General features: G+C 44.7%; 1 protein-coding gene across 1 annotated transcript; it reads left to right on the top strand.

The window, feature by feature from the left end:
- The first annotated feature begins 870 nt into the window (after positions 1–870).
- Positions 871–12806, top strand: LOC115151080 (transcription factor Sp7). The gene is made up of 2 exons (XM_029695043.1): positions 871–1055; positions 10339–12806. The coding sequence occupies exons 1-2, from the start codon at positions 1035–1037 to the stop codon at positions 11662–11664; spliced, it is 1347 nt and encodes a 448-aa protein (XP_029550903.1). The 5' UTR covers positions 871–1034; the 3' UTR covers positions 11665–12806.
- The last annotated feature ends 13701 nt before the right edge of the window (positions 12807–26507 follow it).

Below are 26507 nucleotides of genomic sequence, written 5' to 3'. Positions count from 1 at the left end.
GTCCTAAACGAGGAAACAAAGTCTTGTTTTTACTCCAACCATTAGCTTAAAAGCCGTGTTCGGAATTTATTTTATTTGATGGCAGTATTTCTTTTTTTTGTAATTTCGAGCAGTTGAATCCTTTCAATCATTAGATATCATGCCTACAAAAGCATTTAACTGCGTTTCAGAATATTGAAAACAGAAAGCGGGTTAAAAACTCAACAATAAAACCTGTGAAGCAAACCGCAGACCCGACCGGCTTAATTGATTGATTTATTCGTGGCCTGCATGTTCCTTTCATTTCTGGATGAGTGTCACAACAACAATATCGAAAGCAAGCAGCTTTACTGCTATTAATAACAATATTATTATTATTGACCATAGTAGCCTAGACCCAAATGTATTATTAATTGTAAGGGGTAGGCTACAGTTGAAGTAGTAGGCCGTTTTACTATTATGGTATTATTGTGTTATATTTGAAGATTCGGCCTATATGGAGACCATAACGCATGCTTTTGTCATTAAACATATGTTCTGTCAATGCATCATTAGCGCCAAAGATGTTCAAAATTATTAGGCGTAATATTAGCAGGTAGGCTATAAATAGGCTACCTATATAATGTTGACGCTGACAGAACGCATGCGTTACTACATTGTGAACCTGAATGAGCATGGTGATGGCTTTGATGCAAGCAGGGTGTAAATTACCTAACAATTGAAGTCTTTATCTATTCTTTCATAATAGCCCCTGTAATAGCCAACCACCCATCTCCCAAAGATTAATCTGGATTTGTCAATCTGAAATTTGGGAGGTGGGATGTCTTCTCTTCTCCTCCAATGCCCTCCATCCTTTTTCCTCCCCTCTCTCCTTTATTGACTCTGAGCGAATCTTCAAAGCGAGCGGACCCTATAATTAAGGGGCGGGCTCTTTCTTTCCAAAGAGGTCTGTGCGCTCGTGCCGGAGTTCTCCCAAACTGTCTTGGGACCACGAGCAGAGAAGAGAACAGTCTATCCAACTTCCCTCTCGACTCTTTGGACTTTGTTTCTCAGGGATGGCTGCATCTATCCTGGAGGTATGGAATATACTTGTATGTGTTTTTGAATGAACTTTTAAGTTGTTTTACAGTTAGGCGCCAATTGCTGCTGTATTTTTCATGAACTGAGTGGCGAGGTAATCTTCATGCGCACTGGTAGGCTACTATCTCTGTCTGTTCAGTGCGCTCCTTGAACGATCAGTCATGTCGTTAGGGTATGTTCTTGAGGTAATGGAGAAAATGAGAAAGAACGTTGCACTGTTGACATTCGACAAGTAGGCTTTTATAAGACAATATTAGATTGTGAAAACCTATAGGCTATGGCCTAAATATAACGGTTGGCTCTCCATCTGTCAGAATTGGTGTGCGTAACTGCATTCTCTGACTACAATTCTGCCAAAAGCAGGGACTTTATTTTGAAGGTCATCAACAGCATTAAAGTGTAGGTAATATAATTACCATTTGGAATGCGTGTTATACATGTCAGTCATAGGCCAATGCTGTAATATTTAGGCTTAGCCTATCCAAACTGCTAATGTTACCGTTAGGAATGTTGGATGATATAGCAGACATAGGAAAACACGGAAGCTCTATCTGACCGAAGATTCTTACTGAAAAGTTTGGTGTGGCCCACTGCTTGGACGACAGCTTGGAGCACACATGCTTGGCAAATCAGTCAGCAAAAAAATCAACAAGAAACGCTACATTAAGTTACATGCTACGCAATCTCTCTCCAACCCTTCCAAAAAGATTCCACTGCAATTAAAGTATTAGCCTACATCTCTGCCGGTCATCAAAACTAAAGCAGGGGACATAAAAGTTAAGACTCAACGGGGAGAGGGTTGAAAATTGATTGACAGCAATTAACCTGGAAACGGGAGCTAAGGCAACAGGATACGCCAAGTCAACAGCAGGCGCATATTAGGGAGACGGGTAAATCCACCCTCAACAGTCATGCGGCGCCCCTGGGGACTTTGTTGCGTCTGTAAGGAGGAGACTACAGACCTAAATGGTCTTAAGTGTAATAACTTGAATCTGCCCAATAATCGAGTAGGCTATAGGGTACTAGGGGGTAACTAGCCTACACTAAGAAGAATGTCATTAATTGTTGTTTTTAGAAAAGGGACGTTTTTTAAAGTATGGTGGTTATTGCAGAAGATTATGGCATAGGGTTAATCCATTTAATCAATTTTATTTCGAAATTCTTCTTCAGGATCAGTGGGTCCCCCACGGGACGGTTGAGCTAACGTAGGCTAATGCGATTAGCATGAGGTTGTAAGTAACAAGGACATTTCCCAGGACATAGACATATCTGATATTGGCAGAAAGAATACATTCTTGTTAATCTAACTGAACTCTCCAATTTACAGTAGTTATTACAGTGAAAGAATACCATACTATTGTTTGAGGAGAGTGCACAGTTATAAACTTGAAAAGTTATTCACAAACGAATTAGGCACATTTGGGCAGTCTTGATACAAAATGTTGAACATAAATACAACGGTTCATTGGATCAGTCTAAAACGTTGCACATACACTGCTGCCATCTAGTGGCCAAAAAAAAAGATTTTCTTTTCACCAGATCTATTGTGTTATATTGTCCTACATTCACATTTCCACAAAATTCTAAGTGTTCCCTTTCAAATTGTATCAAGAATATGGATATCCTTGCTTCAATGCCTGAGCTACAGGCAGTTCAATTTGGGTATGTCATTTTAGGCGAAAATTTAAAAAAAGTGGTAGATCCTTAAGAGGTTTTAACTCACCTGCACATTCATTTTCTTTGTTCTTTCTTTGTTGTTCTTTTTCCATGTAATCTATTATGTACAATTGCACTAAATATTATTGAAATATTGCAAGATTTTAAATCCCAGCAGTCTTTAAAATGACATTCAAGAGGAAAAGGTTTTCAATACTTGTTTTGAATTCCTAAGAAAAATTACAATTAATTGGAATATAATATTAGAATGGAATATAACTAAGCTAATTGGAATATAACATTTAATAACAATAAATCATAACTTAACCTTTTACGGCTAGGCGTTCCGCTAGCGGAACTTTTCGACAACATCCGTTGAAATGGCAGAGCGCGAAATTCCCCCAAAATTATTTGAAATATTTTACTTTCATACATTCACAAGTGCAATACACCAAATTAAAGCTTAACTTCTTGTTAATCTAGTCAGATTTCAAAAAGGCTTTACGGCGAAAGCAAACCATGCTATTATCTGAGGACAGCACCTGATCAAACAAACACATGACAATCATAATTCAACCCGCCAGGCGCGACACAAAACTCAGAGATAACAATATAATTCATGCCTTACCTTTGAAGATCTTCTTCTGTTGGCACTCCAATATGTCACATAAACATGATAAATGGTCCTGTTGTTCGATAAATTCTGTCGTTATATCTCCAAAATGTCCATTTATTTGGCGCTTTTGAATCAGAAAAACACCGGTTCCAACTCGCGCATATGACTACAAAATATCTAATAAGTTACCTGTAATCTTGATCCAAACACTTCAAACAACTTTCCTAATACAACTTTAGGTATTTTGTAACATAAATAATCAATCAAATTTAAGACGGGATAAACTGTGTTCAATACCGGATGAAAACAAAGTGGAGCGAGCTTTCAGGTCACACGCCCCAACCACAACAGTACACTAGACTCGACCCTCGTTCTGAACAGCCATACTTCTTCATTACTCAAAAGAAAATCATCAACCAATTTCTAAAGACTGTTGACATCCAGTGGAAGCGATAGGAACTGCAAGCAAGTGCCTTAGAAATCCAGATCCATATAGAAAATCCATTAAAAACACTGTCACCTCCACCTCAACAAAAAAAAAATCCTGGATGGTTTGTCCTCAGGGTTTCGCCTGACAAATAAGTTCTGTTATACTCACAGACATAATTTTAACAGTTTTAGAAACTTAAGAGTGTTTTCTATCCAAATCTAATTATATGCATATCCTAGCTTCTGGGCCTGAGTAGCAGGCAGTTTACTTGGGCACGCTTTTCATCCAAAATTCCGAATGCTGCCCCCTATCCCAAAAAAGTTAACTAATTCAGTGTAACATTGATGTCGCATCTCTCATGCTCTGCTATTGCACAATTCTAATTTGTTCATAGGTCACAAATTAAGCAATGCCCAGTAAAGTTGGAGCACTACTCATGAAACCACCTCCTGCACTGCTCACACATAATCCAGTCCCGACCTGTGACTGAAAACAGCTCCTTTTCTGTGAGGAGCTGTTTTTAGAATTGTGCAATACACTCTGCATTCCCTTCTTTGGTGGATGATGTGGCTTGTTGTGTTGCAACAACCTTCTTTGAGACAACCCTTTTTTAAAGAACCTGATCGGTTTTCTTACTCTCTCTCTTTTCTTCTTGTTGATGTTTCTGTCGAGCCTTTTCCTCCATCAACCTTTTGTAAGGTGAGGCTGTCAGCACAGCCGCAGACTCTGCCTTCCTCTTCTTCGGCCTCTCCTCCTGGAGCTTTGACCTCAGGGACAACTCCAATAGAACTGCTGCAGCTGTTGGCTGTTGGTTTAAGTAAAAACAAACAAACAAACAAACAAACAAGAGGATTGGTACAATAAACACTTCAAATCACTATATACAAATATATATATTCCCTAAAATGAATGCTGAATGTATTTTTTGTTAACAACATTTGGAACAAGGGTAGGCTGCAGGGTGGAGGTTGTGGCAAAAGTAGATGTGGTGGAGGTAGAGATTTTGGTGTTAGAGCTGGTGGAGGTACTGTAGAGCTAGTGATGGCGGCGGTAGAGGTGGCAGCGGTGGCGGTAGAGCACTGTGGTTGAATGGAGACTGCGTTGAAAATAAACAACAAAAACAATACATTGGTGTTAGTACAATAAACACTTTCTACCAAGTACATGCTGCTTCTGCTATTTTTCATTCATTTAGATTACTTTTTCTTACCAGCAATGGGCTCAGGCTGCTCTATAACCTCAGTGGCCAAGAAGTCTGCCTCTGTGAAGATGTCCTTTTCAAAGGCCACAGCCCACTGGCCCGGAAGCCTCTACTCCTCTCTCCACACAAGCCACCTTGTTATAGGCCTTTGCGAAGATGCCAGCCACTTGGTATATACCACATTTTTTCCCAGGAAGCGTCGTCATCCACTGATCTCCTGCCCTGTTGTAAAGGCCTTCAGACCCTTGAAGACGGTACGGTCTAACGGCTGCATCTTCTGGCTGCAGTGGGGTGGCAGAGTGATGAGAATAACTCCCTGGCTATGGGAGTGGTGCCCATCGATGATAAGGATGTGAGGTTCCTCAGGGGTGCAACCAACACTGTGGGCGAAGTGGTAGAGCCAGTCGTCAAAGATGGTACTTTCGAAACAGCCTGAGTCACTTACCCTTCCAACGGACCCTGGAGGTGCTCTAACCAGCAGCTGTTCGTTCATCTTCTTCCGGTGGAAGAGGGGCGGTACATACTGCTCCTCTACACTGATAGCACAAATTACTGTGAAGCCCCTCTGAGCTGGTCATCCGTGCAACCTATACTGCTCCCTTGTTGCCATCACAGGCAACGGTTTATGGACATTTCGTATTCCAGTCTCATCTATTTTCCAAATCTTTGTTGGCCTGACGTCCCTGATGCTGTTTAAAACGTCCTTGTAGGCCATAAAAAACTGGTCAACCTTATGTTGATTTAAGCCCACGGCCCTCGCAAGACTGGTTGCTTAAAGTATTCACACCCCTTGACTTTTTCAACATTTTGTTGTGTGAATTTAAAATTGATTTAATTGTGATGTTTTTGGTCACTGGCCTACACATAGTACCCCATAATGTCAAAGTAATTAAAAATGAAACATGAAAGCTGAAATGTCTGAAGTCAATAAGTATTCAACACCTTTGTTATGACAATCCTTCATAAGTTCAACAAGTCACATAATAAGTTGCATGGACTCTGTGCAATAATAGTGATTAATATGATTTTTGAATGACTACCTCATCTCTGTAGCCCACACATACTGTAAGGTCCCTCAGTCAAACAGTGGATTTCAAACACAGATTCAACCACAACGACCAATGTTTCGCAAAGGGCACCTATTGATAGGTGGATTAAAAACAGCAGACATTGAATATCCCTTGGAGCATGGTGAAATTATGAATTACACTTTGGATGGTGTATCAATACACTCAGTCACTTCAAACATACAGACGTCCTTCCTAACTCAGTTGACGGAGAGGAAGGTAACCGCTCAGGGATTTCACCATGAGGCCAATGGTGACTTTAAAACAGTTACAGACTTTAATGGCAGTGATAGGAGAAAACTGAGGATGGTTCAACAACATTGTTGTTACTCCACAATCAGTGACGATTTTAGCATGTACAGTTGAAGTCGGAAGTTTACATACACTTAGGTTGGAGTCATTAAACTCGTTTTTCAGCCTCTCCACAAATTTCTTGTTAACATACTATCGTTTTGGCAAGTGAGTTAAGATATCTACTTTGTGCATGGCACGTAATTTTTCCAACAATTGTTTACAGACAGATTATTTCACTTATAATTCAATGTATCACAATTCCAGTGGGTCAGAAGTTTACATACACTAAGTTGACAGTGCCTTTAAACAGCTTGGAAAATTCCACAAAATGATGTCATGGCTTTAGAAGCTTCCGATAGGCTAACTGACAACATTTGAGTCAATTGGAGGTGTACCTGTGGATGTATTTCAAGGCCTACCTTCAAACTCAGTGCATCTTTGCTTGACATCATGGGAAAGTCAAAAGAAATTCAGCCAAGACCTCATAAAAAATTGTCGACCTCCACAAGTCTGGTTCATCCTTGGGAGCAATTTCCAAACGCCTGAAGGTACCACATTCATCTGTACAAACAATAGTATGCAAGTATAACCACCATGGGACCATGCAGCCATCATACCGCTCAGGAAGGAGACGTCTTCAGTCTCATAGAGATGAATGTACTTTGGTGCAAAAAGTTCAAATCAATCCCAGAACAACAGCAAAGGACCTTGTGAAGATGCTGGAGGAAAAATGTACAAAAGTATCTATATCCACAGTAAAACGAGTCCTATATCGATATAACCTGAAGCACGGGGGTGGAAGCATCATGTTGTGGGGCTGCTTTGCTGCAGGAGGGACTGGTGCACTTCACAAAATAGATGGCATGATAGGGGAGGAAAATGATGTGGCTATATTGAAGCAACATCTCAAGACATCAGTCAGGAAGTTAAAGCTTGGTCGCAAATGGGTCTTCCAAATGAACAATGACCCCAAGCATACTTCCAAAGTTGTGGCAAAATGGCCTAAGGACAACAAAGTCAAGGTATTGGAGAGGCCATCACAAAGCCCTGAACTAAATCCTACATACAATTTGTGGGTAGAACGGAAAAAGCGTGAGCGAGCAATGAGGCCTACAAACCTGATTCAGTTACACCAGCTCTGTCAGGAGGAATGGGCCAAAATTCACCCAACTTTTTGTGGGAAGCTTGTGGAAGGCTACCTGAAACGTTTGACACAAGTTAAACAATTTAAGGGCAACGGTACCAAATACTAATTGAGTGTATGTAAACTTCTGACCCACTAGGAATGTGATGAAAGAAATAAAAGCTGAAATAAATCATTATCTCTACTGTTACTCTGACATTTCACATTCTTAAAATAAAGTTTTGATCCAAACTGACCTATTTGTACTAGGATTAAATGTCAGGAATTGTGAAAAACTGAGTTTAGATGTATTTGGCTAAGGTGTATGTAAACTTCCGACTTCAACTGTATATCTTGGTGGGGCAAACAAAAAATAATAATTATGTATGCCAGCAAAGCCACTACACAACACGAAACAATACATTAATTGCACTATAATGGTGACAAACAGTGCCCACAAACTGTTAGGGCCTACACCTTACCACTGCTACACCTGGCTATCAGCAGAGTCTTGTCTGGCAGTGAAACAGTTCATTCAGCCTCATTTACTGCCTTTAAAAAAATATATAACTGATATGGCTGACTTGCTTAAACAAATGTGGTCTCTACTGACAATTGACATATACAAACTATGGCATAAGGGGACTACGAGCAGATGAGAGGCAATCCGTATTTTCGATTAAGACATCTATGAGCGAGCTAGGATGGGCGGCAGTGTAACCTAGTGGTTAGAGCATTGGTTGCAAAAACCGAAAGGTTGCAAGATCGAATCCCCGAGCTGACAAGGTACAAATCTGTTGTTCTGCCCCTGAACAAGGCAGTTAACCCACTGTTCCTAGGCTGTCATTGAAAATAAGAATTTGTTCTTAACTGACTTGCCTAGTTAAATAAAGGTAAAAAAATATATATAACTATTTGTTCAGCACTTTTTACATTTACAGAGGCAGAATTCAGAACATGGGCCGTTCTTACAGTTAGAACCGTAGGATAAATAAAGGGTGCATATAAGCAGACAATGAAAGCTCTTACAATTTTTGAAGATGACATTTCTCTAAAACAGGCTATAGGCAACATGTGCACTACCAACAGCTAACAGCTTACTACGTGGCCAAATTTTGTCATCGAACTTTGTCATCAAAGTCTGGCATTCTCTGGATTTATGGTGCTTTCAAGACAACTGGGAACTCGGAAAAGAACAAGGTTGAATCATGATGACGTCAGTGATCTTCAGGTCGGAGCTCTATAAAGAGGCCAGAGTTCCCGACTTGCAATTCCCATTGTTGGATGACCGTTCAAAACTTATTTACCTAGTCGGAGCTAGTTTTTTTCTGAGTTCCCATTTGTCTTGAACGCACTATAGTCAGATTTTCCAGTTCTGAGTTTCCAGTTGTTTTGAGCGCGGAAGAAGTAATGCTGGATTGACAGCATGGCCAATGTTGAATGTTTATCCATTTAAGAGACTCTTAAACCCAGAGTTGGGACCACATTCCCACTCCACTAAATAGCAGGCTAGTGATTGCTTTGCAATGCTTGCAGTTAGCCACTGATTCCTTCCAAACCACTCATTGTTGAATTTGTGATTTCCAACTTGTTGTGTAATGTTTATGTCTAGTGGCCGATGAGCACCAATACATTTTATCTATAATTTCTCTTCATTCTTTATCTGAAATGTAAAACATGTAACTCAGTCCTCAGGAACATTCACTGTCTTATTGATAAGTTACTCCAGTGTAGACGTGCCCTTGTGCATTAGGTTATTGTCCTGCTGAAAGGTGAATTCCTCTCCCAGTGCCTGGTGGAAAGCAGACTAAACCAGGTTTTCCTCTAGGATTTTGTCTGTGCTTAACTCTATTCCATAAATGTTGTATCCTTAAAAACTCTGCAGTCCTTAAATGATTACAAGCATACCCATAACATGATGCAGCCACCACTATGCTTGAAAATATGGAGAGTGGTATTCAGTAATGGGTTCTATTGGATTTGCCCTAGACATAACATTTTGTATTTAGGAAAAAAAGTGAATTATTTTGCCAAATATTCTGCAGTACTACTTTACTGTTTTGTTGTAAACGGGATGAACATTTTAGAATATTTTTATTCTGTACAGGCTTCCTTCTTTTCACTGTAAATTAGGTTAGTATTGTGGACAGTGCGACCCGTCATTCTGGCTGCCCCACCTATTTTGAGCCCCACCTGTTTAGCAAAATTATATATATATATATATATATATATATATATATATATATATATATATATAGTACATTCTTTGCAAACTGATGTGTGAAACATATTAATGCCAAAATAACATGCAAAACAGGCCCCACATTTTTTTTGGGGGGGGGATGGGCATTAATACGTGTCACATATCAGTTTGCAAAAAACAATGTAAATACAATCATCATCATTGAGTTAATAAAGCCTCATACAAACTTAGTCTCTTTTTTGCTTTCTTGAGTAAGGCAGCTCCAAATTTCAGCCTAGCTCAGTGCTTTCTGTGGTGGTGGGGTAGGCAGCGGAAAAATACAGAGTGTAGGGGTTGGTAACATTCTCTAGTTGCGCCGTGATTGGCTCAGTGTTCTGCCACTCATAGGGACACTACATCACTGCAAAATCGAAGGGTGGAGCTCGGAAATTCAAGCCCCTTGGGTGCTGCCATAGAGTTACATTAGAATTGCCCGTCCAGGAAGGCTTTTCTTTCATTCTTCAGTCACTTTGCCAAAACAAGCAGCCTTTATCAAGACAGTCATTTCAATTCAGCTGAAAAACGAATTTGAGGGGAAAGCAGAAAAAACAGCCTGCCATACTGTTTTGATTAGTGTTGACACTGACAGAAGCAGAAGTAGTAGCAGCCATTTCCTGTGTGTAATCCCTCCTGTCTCCTCATCTCTCTAGGAGGAAGCTCGTTACGGCTCCAGTTCTTTTGCTATGCTAACCGCCACCTGCAACAAGTTTGGAAGCCCTGTGAGGGACTCAGCTGCACCTGGAAAGGCTGGCCCCGGCAGCACCGCTCCAGGCAAGAAGCAGTACAGCATGACCTTAGACCTCCAGAAGAACGGCAGAGGAGGGGAGAGCATTGAGAACTCCTACACTGGGTTGTTCAGCTCCGGAGGGGGGCTACTCACGCCCAGCGAGAGTCCACCGCCGTCTTCTGGGGGGTACACGTCTGAGTACAACCCCTTCTCCCACTCCTTCCAGACCTCCATGTCCCAGGAGCAGTCCTTGCTGGTGTCCAAGGCCCACGGCACAGCCGACTGTCTGACCAGCGTCTACACCTCCCTGGACATGACCCACCCCTACGGCTCCTGGTACAAGGCTGGCATCCACCCCAGTATCACTGCCGCCCCCTCCAATGCCACATCCTCCTGGTGGGAAGTCCACCCCAACACCAACTGGTTAAGTGCTGCCCAGCCCCAGACCGACAGTCTCCAGGGCTCCCTCCAGCCCATCCCTCCCCAAGCCTCCCTCAGCCCCCAGCTGCCCAGCTACGCCTCTGACTTCACCTCCATCAACGCAGCTCAGTACCCCTCAGTGAGCCTGGGCTCCTCATCACACCTCCTCCAGTCCTCCCAGCACATGCTGCCTCAGGACATGTACAAGCCCAAGCAGGTGTCCGGCGGGGGGCTGATGGAGAGTCAGATGGGCCTGAAGCCTGCAGCTGGATCACGAGGGTATGGAGGAACCACCACTGGCAGGTCCTCCTGTGACTGTCCCAACTGCCAGGAGTTGGAGCGGCTGGGGGCCTCAGCTGCATCCCTGAGGAAGAAGCCTGTCCATAGCTGCCACATCCCAGGGTGTGGGAAAGTCTATGGGAAGGCCTCGCATCTCAAGGCCCACCTCCGCTGGCACACTGGGGAGAGACCCTTCGTCTGCAACTGGCTGTTCTGTGGGAAGCGCTTCACACGCTCCGACGAACTGGAGAGGCATGTCCGCACACACACGCGGGAGAAGAAGTTCACCTGCCTGCTGTGTAACAAGAGATTCACCCGCAGTGACCACCTCAGCAAGCACCAGAAGACGCACGCAGAGTCTGCCCTGCAGCAGGGAAAGACTGGGGAGGGAGAGAACCAGGACCCCAGGAATGAGGAGATGGCAGACCCCAATAAACCCAACACGGCCGTGCAGAATAATGGAGGAGTCCCTAGTGACCCAACTAACAAAGGAGAGAAAACTGGTTCAGGCAATGGGGTGGAAACAAGCAGTGGACTGCTGGAGATCTAACTTCATTCTATGTGTTGTCTTGTAGGGTTAGTTGTGGCACCGTTGTTGTGCTGCAAAGTTAACTATGTAGCTAAAGACAAACATCATTCTTTTGTATTAGTACATGCTTCCCACACTCTGACATTGTTTGTCAAAGGATGCATTTGTCATAGATCAAGATAACCGGGCAGGCAGGTTGAAAATACACATTCTGTGGACCACACACACACATGTACACACAGCCACCACACACAACATTTCTTCATTTTCTGCAAGAGCAGAGGTAATATTACTAGGAAGCCAAAGAAGAAAATAAGTGTAGATAGTATGAGGGAGTTTATGGGGTATTGCTTACTCCATAAAGTTTCATTTTGTACTTTATTACTTCAGTAAGAAACAGACAAATAGTGGTTTAATCTGATACTGCATACATTTTGTTTTTGGGTTTGCAAATGTGTATGCTTCCTCTGATGTATTATTTAATTTTATATTTACACAAATAATCTAATTTATGTCTTATATTATAAGAATTAAAGATGATCTTGCATTGTGAAGACAGCGTATTATTGCCTAATAAATGGGAAGTTAAAGCTGGCCATTGATGATAATTTAGTAATTAAGATTTTTGTTGTTTCTTTTATTTATTGATTATAACTAAGATGCTGTTGTTGGTGTTGTAGTGTTTGAAGGTTTAGTTGTTTCTGAAAACTACTATTTCTACATTACCTTTCTATTGTGAAGTCTGCACACCTGCTACGTTGATAGTTTATGAACGCCTTTAGTGTATTGTGCTTGGCTGATTCTAGAGCAGTGTTATTTTTCTACCATTTTCAGTTTTTTTGATAAACCTCTGTAATGAAAATGACACTTGCAACAACAATATTAAAACACTTAAGTTAGATAGAGATCAGATGGTATTTTTTCATATCCTACATTTATCACACTAATGCATGATGGATATTTTGGATATTAAACTCTGGATATTTTGTGCATGGACGTCAAGAAGACTCTGGCAGTTTGAACGTTTGCAGAATGTGAAATGAGCTAAAGAATTATATTACGTAAATAATAACTCATGGTCTTGGTAGAGGAGTATGTATGAGTGTCATGGTTTGGAAGTCATGACATGGAAAGGTGCTTCAGTAAAAAAACTATGCAATTTACTTCCATTGGTGTTATTTACATGTTTTCAACCCCCTAAGTCTCCTCTCACCACTTAGTTCCATGAAGGTTTATATTGCAGAGGTAGCAAGTGTTAACAAAAGTCTTAAGGTAAAATGCTGCATAGAAATCACACGTTGAACTCCCCTGTCCATTCCTCCCTCTTTCATCTTTCCATCCCTCTGTCCTCTAAATCCCTCTTTCTATTGCCATAATCTTACTGCCTGTATTCCCCTCCACCTTGATCTCCTTGCCTCCACCTCTTAACCAAAATACTTTCATTATCTTCTTGCAGGCGCCACAAACAAAGCGGTCGACTGAGATTTACTCTCTGTTCGACACAATAACCCCTTTGACAGCGCCACTGTAGTTACACCACTATAGTTACCACGGAGACAATCAGGTCTCTCTTCAGCCTCAGAGTCAATTAGACCTAGCAATGGTCCAGTTAAGTGAGGGAAGGAGGGAGGGAATGGGAGGAAGAAGGGAGATGGAGGAGGAAAGTAATTGCATGGTTTATTGAGGGAGGTGTCTAAACAAAAGGCTAAAATTAAAGTTAGAGAGAGATAAAGGACAAAAAACATGAGGATGCGGACTGGACGGAATAGTTTCTGCATAGGAGAGGACCTACCTGAAGGTATGGATTACTGAGGTTAAGTTAGAATTCAGTGATTGTCAAGAGAGGTTATGTACAACAGGTGTTGAGGGAGAAGACTGAGGAACATGGACATTAGTGTTGTCAATAACAAGGTACTAAATACATTTTCGTTTGAAAGGAAAGGAAGGGTAATATGGTTGGTGGATGGAAGGCAGCACAACGCAGTTTATGGGATTACAAAAATTGCTTATTTGAGTGCAAACTATTTTTCTTATCATTTAGAAAGATATATTTGAGATTCAATTCACATGTTATTAGTGAGAAAATATGTGTTTGCGCAGTGTGTTATACAGTGAAACAATTTCAACATTACATTTCAGAACATGTCACATTAAAGGACCGCTTTCCTCAAGCACTTCAAAGCTGTCCTAACCCCCACTCCCAACTCCCAACCCCCATACAGATTCCCCTGTCCTGCTCTTCCATTTACACCATCCCTTCCCATGCCTCATGGTTCCAATTTAACTCTTCTAATGAGCTGTAGTTGAGGTCCATTTCTATAAAACATCCCCAGGCCCAGTCTGTCATCAGGGAGTGACATGTTTATAGTGGTCTGAAGTGGGTGCACTGCTCCTGCCGCACTGCTCTGTGCTGTCCAGTCCACAACATATAAAAGGCCTGTAGTGGGGGAATGGGTAGGGGGGGTAGGGTGTGTCAGGCAAGGCAGAGTGGAGACAGGGGGTAGAGGAGGGTCAGTGGCTTTTAAGTAGTCTTGTACAACTGGTATTTTGCTCCCTGTTTAATATAGCTACCCCAGCCGGTTAGCACAGCAGCAGTGGTGGTAACTGGTAACCTTAACTTTATTTTTAGGAAGCTTAAAATACGGTCATAAAAAGATAAATGTATAGCAAGTGAAAAACTGACAATCTGGGCAAACTGTACCATATGTCTCTCTCTCTCTCCTACTACCCCCTACCCCAGACTCACAACCGTATAACATGGATTCTCTATTTCCTGATTCAACTAGGATACTGGGTGTCCAAAATATCCAAATGACGCCTAACCAACCTGTTAAAACCATGAACACTGTCTATTCCCCCACCCAACTCATTGCGTGGCCTCATTGCAAACATTCAATCAAACCATGTTTAGTTTAGGAGTTAAGAAGATAGAACATGGAAGAATAACATGGACTGAGATACAGTTCAATAACCTCACCAAGCTTTATGAACCATCATCACCACTCAGATTTGTCCCTGTGGCAATGTTTTCCTTTTAAAAAGAAATATAGATTGTTAGAATGTCTCAGCATATGTTAATGACACAGTCTTTCCTGCCTTTATCTTATCATGGCTGAATAGCTGCTGAAACAATGGAGTTTACAGACAAAGCTGATGGGAACTTGTGGAGCAGAGCTTCCCCAAGCCGCCCCAGCCCCTGGGTGTAAGAGGGCCGGAGGTATTAAACACAGGACAAAGGCACAGGTGTCTGCAGGTGTGACTAGGGTCTATCAACAGGGCTGGAGGCTGGGGAGAGAGGGAGAAAGGGAGGAGCGATGGCTGGAGGGAGAGAGAGGGAGGAGAATGTTGACAGTAGGCTCAGCAACCAGGCAATAATTAAAAACAAGATAAGACCTGAGAGAGTGGGGAAAGAGGGGAACAGGGAAAAGGGGGAACTGACCTCTCTAAACCACAACAAGACTGATCGGTCAGTGAGGTCAGGAAGATAGAGGGAATAAACAGAGAGAAAACATTTAGTTTGGAAGGAATAGACCCAGTTCAGTTTTATTATCTTAAAAAAAAACTATTGTTCTGCTTAAAGTAATTCCATACCAACACTCCAAACTCAATTATTCCCATAGAAACTCCCATGTTGCTCAATAATACTTTATACATAACCTACTAGCCTAACCATTCATAGCCTAACCATTAATAGAAAACTGTCCTGAGAGCTCTGTCCTTAGGCTGAGTTATACTGGGTGAACTAAAGAGATTCACCAAAGGCACCGTAAATGAGCCATTTTGTTTTTAGGAACCGTGGGCATGTTGTGGGTGACTCCGTGTATCAGGACAAGACCCAGATGCAGACAGTTCGAATCACAGATATTTATTACAAAACAGGGGGCAGGTAAATGACAGATCAAGAGCAGGCAGAGGTCAGTAATCCAGGGCAGAGTCAGTAAGGTACAGAAAGGCAGGCAGGCTCAGGATCAGGGCAGGCAGAATGGTCAAAACTGGAACGACTAGGAAAAACAAAAACTAGAGCTCAGGAACACGCTTGTAGGACTTGACAGGACAAGACGAACTGGCAACAAGAGACAAAGGGCTGTGAGACAGGGTTTAATTCTAGATACATGGAAAGTGGGATGTATACGGAAAGTGCAGGGCAACAGAAGGCGAACAGTAGAGGGGCTAAGGACCTTAGATGGGGAAAGGGCAGATAAAACGGAGGGAAAGTTTGCGGAACTCCACCCGGAGGGGCAGATCCCGAATGGACAGCCATACCCTCTGCCCGAGACGATAGCAGGGAGCAGGGGTCCGGTGGCAGTCCGCCTGTCGCTGATACTTGGAGGTGGTCTTGAGGAGGGCGGACTGGGCTCTCTTCCAGGTACGGCGACAGCGGTGGACGAACATCTGGGCAGAGGGTATGCTGACCTCTTCCTCCTGCTCAGGGAAGAGCGGAGGCTGATAACCTATGGAACACTCGAACGGCGAGAGACCAGCAGCTGAGCAGGTAAGGGTTTTGTGGGCGTATTCCACCCACACGAGTTGCTGGCTCCGGGTGGTGGGGTTGGCAGAAATGAGGCAATGAAGAGTCGTCTCCAGGTCCTGATTGGCTCGCCACAAAGAAGAACACAGCGGCCGCAGGGGAGGCAGAAGGACGGATACCCCTGCAGCCAGTGAGTCCTCAATGTACGTCTCCATTGCCTTGTTCTCCGGACCCGACAGGGAATAAAGCCATCCCTGAGGTGAAGTAGTGCCTGGGAGAAGGTCGATGGCGCAGTCATTGGGCCGATGCTGTCACGATCGTCGTAAGAACTGTACCAAGTCGCAGCGTACGTAGAGTTACACATGTTTAATCAATGAAACTCACACAAAAAACAATAAAGAATGAACGAAACGTGACTTCTGGAGTGCTCACAGGCAACTACACAAAAACAAGATCCCACAAAACACAGTGGGATAATGGCTGCCTAAATATGATCCTCAATCAGAGACAACGATAAACAGCTGCCTCTGAATTGGAACCATACCAGGCCAACATAGAAATAAATAACCTAGACTAGAACACCCCCCCCAGTCACACCACGTCCTAACCAAAATAGAGAATTAAAAGGCTCTCTATGGTCAGGGTGTGACAGTACCCCCCCCCCCCCCAAAGGTGCGGACTCCGGCCGCAAAACCTGAAACCAACTGGGGAGGGTAGGGGGGGTGCCTAGTGTCGGTGGCGGCTCTGGTGCGGGTCTTTGCCCCCGCCCAGACCAAGGGTCCAGCCATGGACTGGACATCGGCGCAGAGGAAGGCTCCTGCCATGGAGCGGGATCGGACGCCGTGCCTGGACTGGGCACCAGCACAAAGGGAGGCTCCTGCCCTGGAGCAGAACTGGGAACCTTGCCTGGAAGCTCCGGACCGTTGACCCCCGCTGGAGGCTCCAGAACGTTGACCATCACAGGAGGTTCCGGACTGTGGACCGTCGCAGGAGGTTCCGGACTGTGGACCGTCGCAGGGAGGTTCCGGACTGTGGATCGTCGCAGGGAGGTTCCGGACTGTGGACCGTTGCAGGAGGTTTCGGACTGTGGACCGTCGTAGGGGGTTCCGGACTGTGGACCGTCATAGGGGGTTCCGGACTGTGGACCATCGTAGGGGGTTCCGGACTGTGGACCGTCGTAGGAGGTTTCGGACTGTGGACCGTCGTAGAAGGTTCCGGACTGTGGACCGTCGCAGGAGGTTCCGGACTGTGGACTGTCATAGGAGGTTCCAGACTGTGAACCGTCGCCGGAAGCTCTGGACTGTGACTGTGAACCGTCGCCGGAAGCTCTGGACTGTGAACCGTCGCCGGAAGCTCTGGACTGTGAACCGTCGCCGGAAGCTCTGGACTGTGAACCGTCACCGGAAGCTCTGGACTGGGGACCGTCGCCAGAAGCTCTAGACTGTGACTTTAAACCGTCGCCGGAAGCTCTGGACTGGGGACTGTCGCCGAAAGCTCTGGACTGGGGACCGTCGCCGGAAGCTCTGGACTGGGGACCGTCGCCAGAAGCTCTGGACTGGGGACCGTCGCCGGAAGCTCTGGACTGTGAACCGTCGCCTGAAGCTCTGGATTGTGAACCGTCGCCGGAAGCTCTGGACTGTGAACCGTCGCCGGAAGCTCTGGACTGTGAACCGTCGCCGGAAGCTCTGGACTGTGAACCGTCGCCGGTAGCTCTGGACTGGGGACCATCGCCGGAGGCTCTGGACTGGGGACCATCGCCGGAGGCTCTGGACTGGGGACCGTTGCCGGAGGCTCTGGACTGGTGACACGCACTTCAGGGCGAGTGCGAGGAGCAGGCACAGGACGTACCAGACTGGGGAGGCACACTGAAGGCCTGATGCGTGGAGCCGGCACAGGTTGCACCGGACTGGTGACACGCTCTTCAGGGTGAGTGCGAGGAGCAGGCACAGGACGTACCGGACTGGGGAGGCGCACTGGAGGCCTGATGCGTGGAGCCGGCCCAGGTTGCACCGGACTGGTGACACGCTCTTCAGGGCAAGTGCGGGGAGCAGGCACAGGACGTACCGGACTGGGGAGGCGCACTGGAGGCCTGATGCGTGGGGCCGGTACAGGTTGCACCGGACTGGTGACACGCTCTTCAGGGTGAGTGTGAGGAGGAAACACAGGACGTACCGGACTGGGGAGGCGCACTGGAGGCCAGATGCGTGAAACCGGTGCAGATGACACCGGACTGTGTCACGCTCCTCAGCACGCCCGCGCTGCAGCACTCTCATCGCCACCACCTCTCTCCGGAGTCTTTCATCGAGTTCCTCCTTCGACTCCCTGATGGTCTCTGGCTCATCACCTGTGTGCCCCATCCAAAAGATTTGGGCTGTCTTTTGGGCTGTCTTTGTGGCCACGAACCCCGGCGTTGTTGCTGTCCTCCCTTCTCTCCTTGCGTCTGCTTCCACGGCAGGCTTTTGTGTCCTGCCAAGAGTTCCTCCCAAGTCCAGGATGCCATCTCCTCCTGGGCACGCTGCTTGGTCCTGTTGTGGTGGGATCTTCTGTCCCGATCGTCGTAAGAACTGGACCAAGGTGCAGCGTACGTAGAGTTCCACATGTTTAATCAATGAAACTCACACAAAAAAAACTAAGAATGAACAAAACGTGACGTCTGGAGTGCTCACAGGCAACTACACAAAAACAAGATCCCACAAAACACAGTGGGGAAATGGCTGCCTAAATATGATCCCCAATCAGAGACAATGATAAACAGCTGCCTCTGATTGGGAACCATACCAGGCCAACATAGAAATAAATAACCTAGACTAGAACACCCCCCGTCACACCCCGACCTAACCAAAATAGAGAATAAAAAGGCTCTCTATGGTCAGGGCGTGACAGATGCGGAGGAAGCGAGGTGGCACAGGCCATGCTGAAAACCTCCCGGAGGTCCTGGTATTCTACGGGACGGCGGAGAGATCCGGGGCTTTTCCTGAGCCCGCAGGAAGACGTTCCAGGGCAGGCTGTGCCAACTTCATGCAAAGAGCGTGGCAGAACGGGCTTCAAGCCTTGATCGAACCAACAGTCCCATCAACAAGGGGATTGTGACTCTGGAGCCATAAAAACCCCAACACAACGGGTACCTGAGAGGATTCGGTGAGTAGAAACTGGATCGACTCGCTGTGATTGCCTGACACTCACAGGTTGATAGGAACCGTGTTGTGGGTGTCTCTGCCAATCGATCGCCCATCCAGCGCTCTGACATCCATGGGAATGGAGAGGGGTTGAGTGGGGATTCCCAGCTCAGACACCAGGGTAGCGTCCATAAAACTCTTGTCGGCCCCAGAGTCAATTATTACTCTGAGAGATTTGGACCGGTCACCCCACATCAGTATGGCATGGAGAGGGGTATGAGTAAGGGGAGACTGGACATTATCCGTAATGACCACCCGCGTACTCATACCTCCTGATGAGCAAGGTTTTTTTTAAAGGACAGGTAGCAATGTAATGAGCTGTAGTCCCACAATACAGATAGCTCTTGGTGTTCAGTCTGTGTAACCATTCGGCAGGAAACAGTCTAGCTCTCCCTATAGGCTCCGGAGAAGAGTCGGCAGACCTCCTCTCCCTCCTACGTTCCCCGTAGTCGCCCATCAATCCAGATGGTGAAGGCGATAAGAGATTTGAGATCGACGGGCAGCTCCCGGGCTGCGAGTTCGTCTTTCACCTCCTCCGATAACCCATGAAGGAATGTGACGAACAGGGCTTCCGGGTTCCAGGCACCTTCGGCAGCCAACGTGCGTAAATCGACCGCATAGTCTGCCACACTACGGGAGTCTAGGCGTTGCCGGAATAGCTTCCAAGCAGCCTCTCTCTCGGACAATGGAGAATCAAACACTTTCTTCACCTCCGCCATGAGCTCCACTAGACTGAAACACACGGTGACTTGTTGCTCTCACACTGCCATAGCCCAGGTGAGAGCCCTCCTGGACATCAGTGTTATAACATATGCTACCTTCAAGCAGTCCAAGGGAAAAGAAGAGGACTGTAGCTCAAAGATGAGGGAGCACTGGGAGAGAAACGCCCAACATGTCCCTGAATCTCCAGCGAGGCGTTCTGGAGTAGGTAAGCAGGGTTCTCGGGAAGCCATGGTGGGCTGGGGGGGACACGCTACTGGGAGGTTACAGTAGTGGCTGGCTGTCTAATAGACAATCCGCAAACTTGTTCAAGCAATGTATGGAAAGCACGGTCATTGGGTTGCGCCAAGGTCTGGAATCCTTCCATAAGCTTGTGAAGTAACTCCTCCCTTCTTCCAATGGTTGCTCTGTGGGAGGAGATGGTGTCACTGAGCTGATCCGAGTCTGTTGGGTCAGTCATGGCCAGTTCGTACTATCAGGATAAGACCCAGATGCAAACAGTTCAAATCACATATGTTTAATACAAAATAGGAGGCAGGCAAACGACAGGTCAAAGGCAGGCAGAGGTCAATAATGCAGGGCAGAGTCAGTAAGGTACAGAATGGCAGGCAGGCTCAGGGTCAGGCCAGGCAGAGGTCAGTAATCCAGGGCAGTGTCAGAAAGGTACAGAATGGCAGGCTGGCCTAGGGCAGGCAGAATGGTCAAAACTGGGCAGACTAGAAAAACAAAATCTAGAGCACAGGAAACACGGGAACTCGCTGGTAAGACTTGATGGGACAAGACGAACTGGCAACAAACAAACAGAAAACGCAAGTATAATTACACAGGAGATAATGGGAACAAATGGGAGACACCTGGTGGGGGGTGGAGACAAGCACAAGTCAGGTGAAACAGATCAGGGTGTGACATCGTGCCCCTTTAAAAAGACAATGCTTCCCATTTAATATCCTCTGGATGACAAAACACTTCCAGGGGAAAACTAAGTCAAGTAAATTATGGTTCACTTAAAAAGACATACTCCCTCAACTTAATTATTTTACTTTCATAATTCAGTTAGGTACTGAACTAATATAAGAACGGCCAAAACCTCTGAATATCCACTTCCTTATTAAGTCATCATTTTAAAAGGCTGTCGCCAGTCGGCTATACTGATGCACAGTGTGCTTCTTTACTTTGGTTTTATACACCGGTAGATGAGAACATGTATTTTATTTAGTTTGATACAATTTGTTTTTTAATCTTTTTTCAAACGGCATATTAAGGCACATGCACATTCATCTCATTGGGACGTACGGTTCATAGACAAGGGTAAATACATTTACAGTACACAGATTAAATAGTGTCTGGACAAAACACTGAGATAATTGAGGCCCATTACAGCTCTAATAAACTTACAAAAGCTCAGTTTATACCTGGTTCCAACATGCGTCAGTTATCCTGATCTATTCCACATTCTGATTGTGCCCACATTTGTCGACAGGTGTAGACAATCAAAAGATGCATTGTTAACTGATTTGGATTAGATCTTCCTGACCACCTCCTGAGGTAGTTGAAGAACACAAAGCTAGATAGAGGATTTAGGGACCAAAATCCAGTTTTAGCATGGCAGCGCTATTGAGGACTTTCGCATTTTGAAGTAGTCAACTGGGTGGGACTTCCTATGGGTTAAGGAAGGATTACATAATTCCGTCCAGGTCATCAGGAGGGATCAGCCAATCAAGTGATAATCCTGAGAAGCCGGTCTTTGGAGGATATATTGGCACGACGAAGTCGAGGGCCGACAAACTGTGCCAATATATCCTCCAAACACCGGCTTCAAGGGCATTATCCCTTTTATACAACGAGTTACAAACATATTCAAATAATGATTGACATATTTTCATACTATTTCATCCTTCCACAAGATATAGTCCCGAATACAAATCTAGGGTTGCTTCCCAATCCAGCTGGTCATTCGTTCTATCGGTTCGGTTGCCAGAGATGCGACACAGTCGTCTTTTTGTTCTGTATCTATGGACGCGACCCAGTTGTTCGTTCTAAATGTTCTATTGCCATACTAGCTGGCAATGTTCTTATCCCTTGTTTGCTTGCTAGCCAACTACGGCTAATTTACAGTCACGTCAAACAGTGCAGCCAGAATAAAAGCAAAGTAGCTACGTTTGTGTTTGTTTAAGCTGTTTTCTAGTGACATTTATTTGGATATATCCATAACAATGAGCCAATGAGGTGCAATTTCGCTTGGCATTGAAAATCAAATGCTAGTCTAAAGGAAATGGGAGATAATGTCTAGATGCTTTTTATAGTGGAGATCAAGTTTATAAATTGCCTGGCTGGGCTGATGAGACAGTGGATAGCGCAGTGAGATGGAACAGAGTCAATAGGTATTTCAACATCAGCTTTTTTTACATTTTTTTTTATTATTAACCCCTCCTCTCCAGAGGACACATATTTTTTAGTTTTTTTATAGCTTTTTTCCGACATATATATATACATTTTAAATATACATTTGACATACATGGTACTTTTATATAAAGCGGTCACATAACAATAACACTTTACCAAACATAAGCTCTCAAATCCCAACCCTCAGCCACTCTCAGCCCATCACACCTGTCACCATAGACCACCCTCGTTTGGTTTCCATGTGCCATATATTTTTCAATTGTGCTCTGATGTTTTACATAATTATTTTTATCTTTCTAATCGTATAATATCCACAGATTGCAAGCTAAAGATGAAAGCCTTTCCTATGAGTATTATTATGTTATTTATTGACTGACTATGGCTTTCCAAATTGCCCAACACTGCTATTTGTAAGGCTAATTTTAAGTGCATGTTGTGATTTTTTAACCATTCCTGTGAAAAACTCTAAGTGTTGAATCAAGTGTAGTTTTTTGTACCAGTTCCTAAACCATATGCCATGGAATTGGTACATCGAAAATCTCTTCCCATTTATTTTGCAACCTGTATGGTGCAGCCTTCAACATTTTTGTCCTCAAATTAAACTGGTATATTTTTCTCTATATGCCAGTTCCTTTCAGCCAATTTGTATCTTTAATATATGGCAGGCAAACAAGTTCCCTACCTTCTCCATTTTCCACTTGCCTCCTCATTTTTGTGGTAGTGCTTTAATCAGTTGGTTCTAAATTTGGATTGGGCAGATATTCCCATATATTTTTGATAACTGCATAACTCCTCCGTTTCTATTCATAATATCATTAACAATTATAATACAATTTGTAAAATAAAATCCATAAAGAATGTTTTTTTATTAATCAGTATATTCGAGTTTAACCATAACATTTTATAGTGGATATTCCAAGATGGCGTAGCAGTTCAGACGTCTTTGTCTTTGTCTTGTCGTGTCCCGTGTATATATCTTTTCTGTCCTTTGTATATATTTCGTATATATTTATTTTATTTTTAACCTTAGTTTCAATTTACTCTCCTGCAACCCGCCTCATCCAATGTGGTATGGATCTGCTATTTTCTATACTTTAGAACTGGAACCCAACAGAAGCTAGTCAGCTAACTAGCTAGTAGTCAGTTAGCCACTGCTAGCGGTCATCAGCTAACCTTAGCCCGGTCAACTCCTGCCAGTCTGCACAGCGCGATTCAACCCAGAGCATAACGGACTGCTTGTTCTCCACATCTCCGGTTTCCTACCGCAAGCTCTGTACCTTTTCACCTGGATCATTGCAGCTAGCTAGCAGCTATCCGAGTGGCTACCCCCTGGCTAACGTCTCTGTTCCGAAGCAAGCACCAGTGAGCCTGGAACTAGCCTCATCTCCCGTCTTGCTGAAGAGGTCCATCAGCCACTCCTTGGGCTACTATACATATTTTGCCAATGGGCCTGGACCCCTTTTACTGCCGACACGGAGCCCCACTGATTCCATCACGACTGGTTTACCGACGTAATCTGCCCGAAGGGTTTCAACAGGCTCCTCTGTCGCGACGTCCCCTGAAGGCCCATCCGCTAGCCTGCTAGCCGCGGCCCGCTAGCTGTCTAGCGGGCCGCTGAAGGCAACCATCAGCCAAATTCTTGGGCTACAATACCTATTTTGCCAATTGGCCTGGCTACATGGAGCCCTGCCGATTCAACATGACTGGTTTGCCGACGTAACCATCCGAGGGGGCTACAACAGACTTCTTCCGTCGCGATGTCCCCCTAACGCTTCGAACACACCGACTGCGTCATTGCGTTTTGATACACCAGAAGTACATTCATTTCCAATGGAACACTGCGTTTGCCTTGCAGCATTGCATTGCAGAGGCAGTTGCAGTGCGTTCTGTGTGGTGCATAAGTTCGATTTATCGAACGTATGCATCAAACTGTATGCGTAGACTTGACAGAAAGTAGCAAAATGTGAATGTTGAATTTTTGTTGCACACATATCCAGTAAAAAAATGTGGGATTACATATTAAAAACATTTTAATTGCATAATTTCTTAAAATATTTTATTCATTTATTTGCCAAGTATATTATTTATTCGATAACATCCATAAATTAATTGTGAGAGTCTATAATATAATTTCCCTCAAAAATGCAGTTTTGGAGCGAAATGCAATAATAAATAGTCAAGAGAGCAAGGTAGGCTCTTTCAACAATGAGACCAACGTTGAGGAAGGTGGTCTTGATCGCGCTGTTGGGCCGGCCGCCGAAAGCGCAGGTCTGTGTGGGTCCAGAGATGGTTAAAGTCCCGAAAGCAGGCAGGGGGGTTCCACCGTCTCATTCAAGAGCTTCGACTGTTTGGAGAGGAATTCCGAAGTTACTTTCGTCTGGACCGAAGCCAGTTCGATCACCTGCTCCAGATGGTTGGAGTCAGGATCGTTGAACGCCTGCCGATTTGTCTCCGGTAAGCTACATTCTAGTAAAATTCTAAAGCCTTTGATACCATAATTGATTGATATTATATTTGATACATTGTTTTTATGTTCAACCTAGCTAGCTAAAGGGCTCTCTAGTTAATATTTCCTATTTGACATCAGATGTACTTTTACAGAATGTTCATTAGGACTATAACTTTTCCCAAAGTTGGTTTATAATCCTTCTTTAATTATGCAATGTTACCAAATGAAAAGAAAGTTGAGGTGCCTTCTGCCCTGATGAAGGTAGGCTAGTCTTCTCCAGGACCCATTGTTGTTCAAGACAGTTACAGTCATTCATTGCATTCTTATTGGACTCACATAGACTCTTAGAGAAAAAGGTTCCAAAAGTCTCCTTCTGCTTTCCCCATAGGATAACTATTTTTGGTTCCAGGTATAACCCTTTGGGGAAAATGTTATACATGGAACCCAATAGGGTTCTACTTGGAATCAAAAGGGGTACTACCTGGAACCAAAAAGGGATCTCCTATGGGGACAGCCAGAGAACCCTTTTAAGTAGATAGTACCATTCTTTCTAAGAGTAGAGTTTGCCTGGGCTACAGTTTATTGATATAAACATAGACTGAATTGTACTGTTTCAAGGCATTGTTAATGATGGTTGATGAGTATTACAATATAATTAGTAGAGCAAAATAAACAGTAATGAGGTAGCTATATGAGTAGACATAATATGTGGGTGTAATTCAAGTTACACACAATAATGATAATTATTTGGAATTATATTTTAGATTCTTGGCGACAGGGGACTCCTACAGGACCATTGGATTCAGCTTCCGTGTTGGACGGTCCACAGTGCAGGCATTGTCCCCTCTGTGGCACAAGCCATTTGGGACTGTCTGGTTGGTGAATACATGCCTGTCCCCAAGGAGGAAGACTGGAGGGCCATCGCTGCTGAGTTCCTGGAGAGGTGGAATTTCCCCAACTGTTTTGGCTCCATTGACGGGAAACATGTAGTAATCCAGGCTCCACCGTGCTCAGGTTCGCAATTTTACAACAAGGGTACATATTAAGTTGTACTCTTGGCTGTTGTAGATGCCATCTAATATTTCTGTGTTGTCGATGTTGGTGCTTACGGCAAGGGAAGTGATGGCGGGACCCTCCGGGACTCTGCTTTCAGCCAGGCACTTCAGGATGGCATCCTGGAGATTCCACCACCTGTATCACTCCCTGGGGCTGAAGACCTGGGACCTGTTCCCCATGTCTTCGTCGGCGACGAGTGCTTCCCTTTGAGACCCAATCGCATGAGGCCCTACGCTGGACGCCAGCTGCCATTGCCAAAGCCTGTAAGGATCTTTAACAAACAACTGTCCAGGGCAAGGTTAGTTGTTGAATGCGCATTTGGGATTCTGGCAGCCCGGTGGAAAATTTATTGGAGAGTGCTTGGTCTCAGCCCCTCAAATGTCGATGCCTGTGTGAAGGCCACGTGTTCTCTATAACTACCTGCGGAGGTCAATCCAGGAGCCGCTCCGGATGGAGTTGGGCACGCCAAATGGTCACCTACCTGATGTCACCAGGGCAGGTGCCAACAACGCCCCCAGACAGGCACTCCAGGTGAGGGAGAAGCTGACCACCTACTTCTCATCGCCAGCAGGTGAAGTCCCATGGCAGTATG

This window comes from Salmo trutta, chromosome 16 (assembly GCF_901001165.1).
Source record: "Salmo trutta chromosome 16, fSalTru1.1, whole genome shotgun sequence".
In the NCBI taxonomy this organism is placed as follows: domain Eukaryota; kingdom Metazoa; phylum Chordata; class Actinopteri; order Salmoniformes; family Salmonidae; genus Salmo; species Salmo trutta.
Note: the sequence above shows the minus strand (reverse complement) of the source record. Positions and strands in the feature narration are given on the sequence as shown.

Coding starts and splice junctions, on each gene's coding strand:
- LOC115151080 (XM_029695043.1), top strand. CDS start 1,035: ATGGCTGCATCTATCCTGGAG. Junction 1,056..10,338: donor TGGCTGCATCTATCCTGGAG/GTATGGAATATA, acceptor TCATCTCTCTAG/GAGGAAGCTCGTTACGGCTC.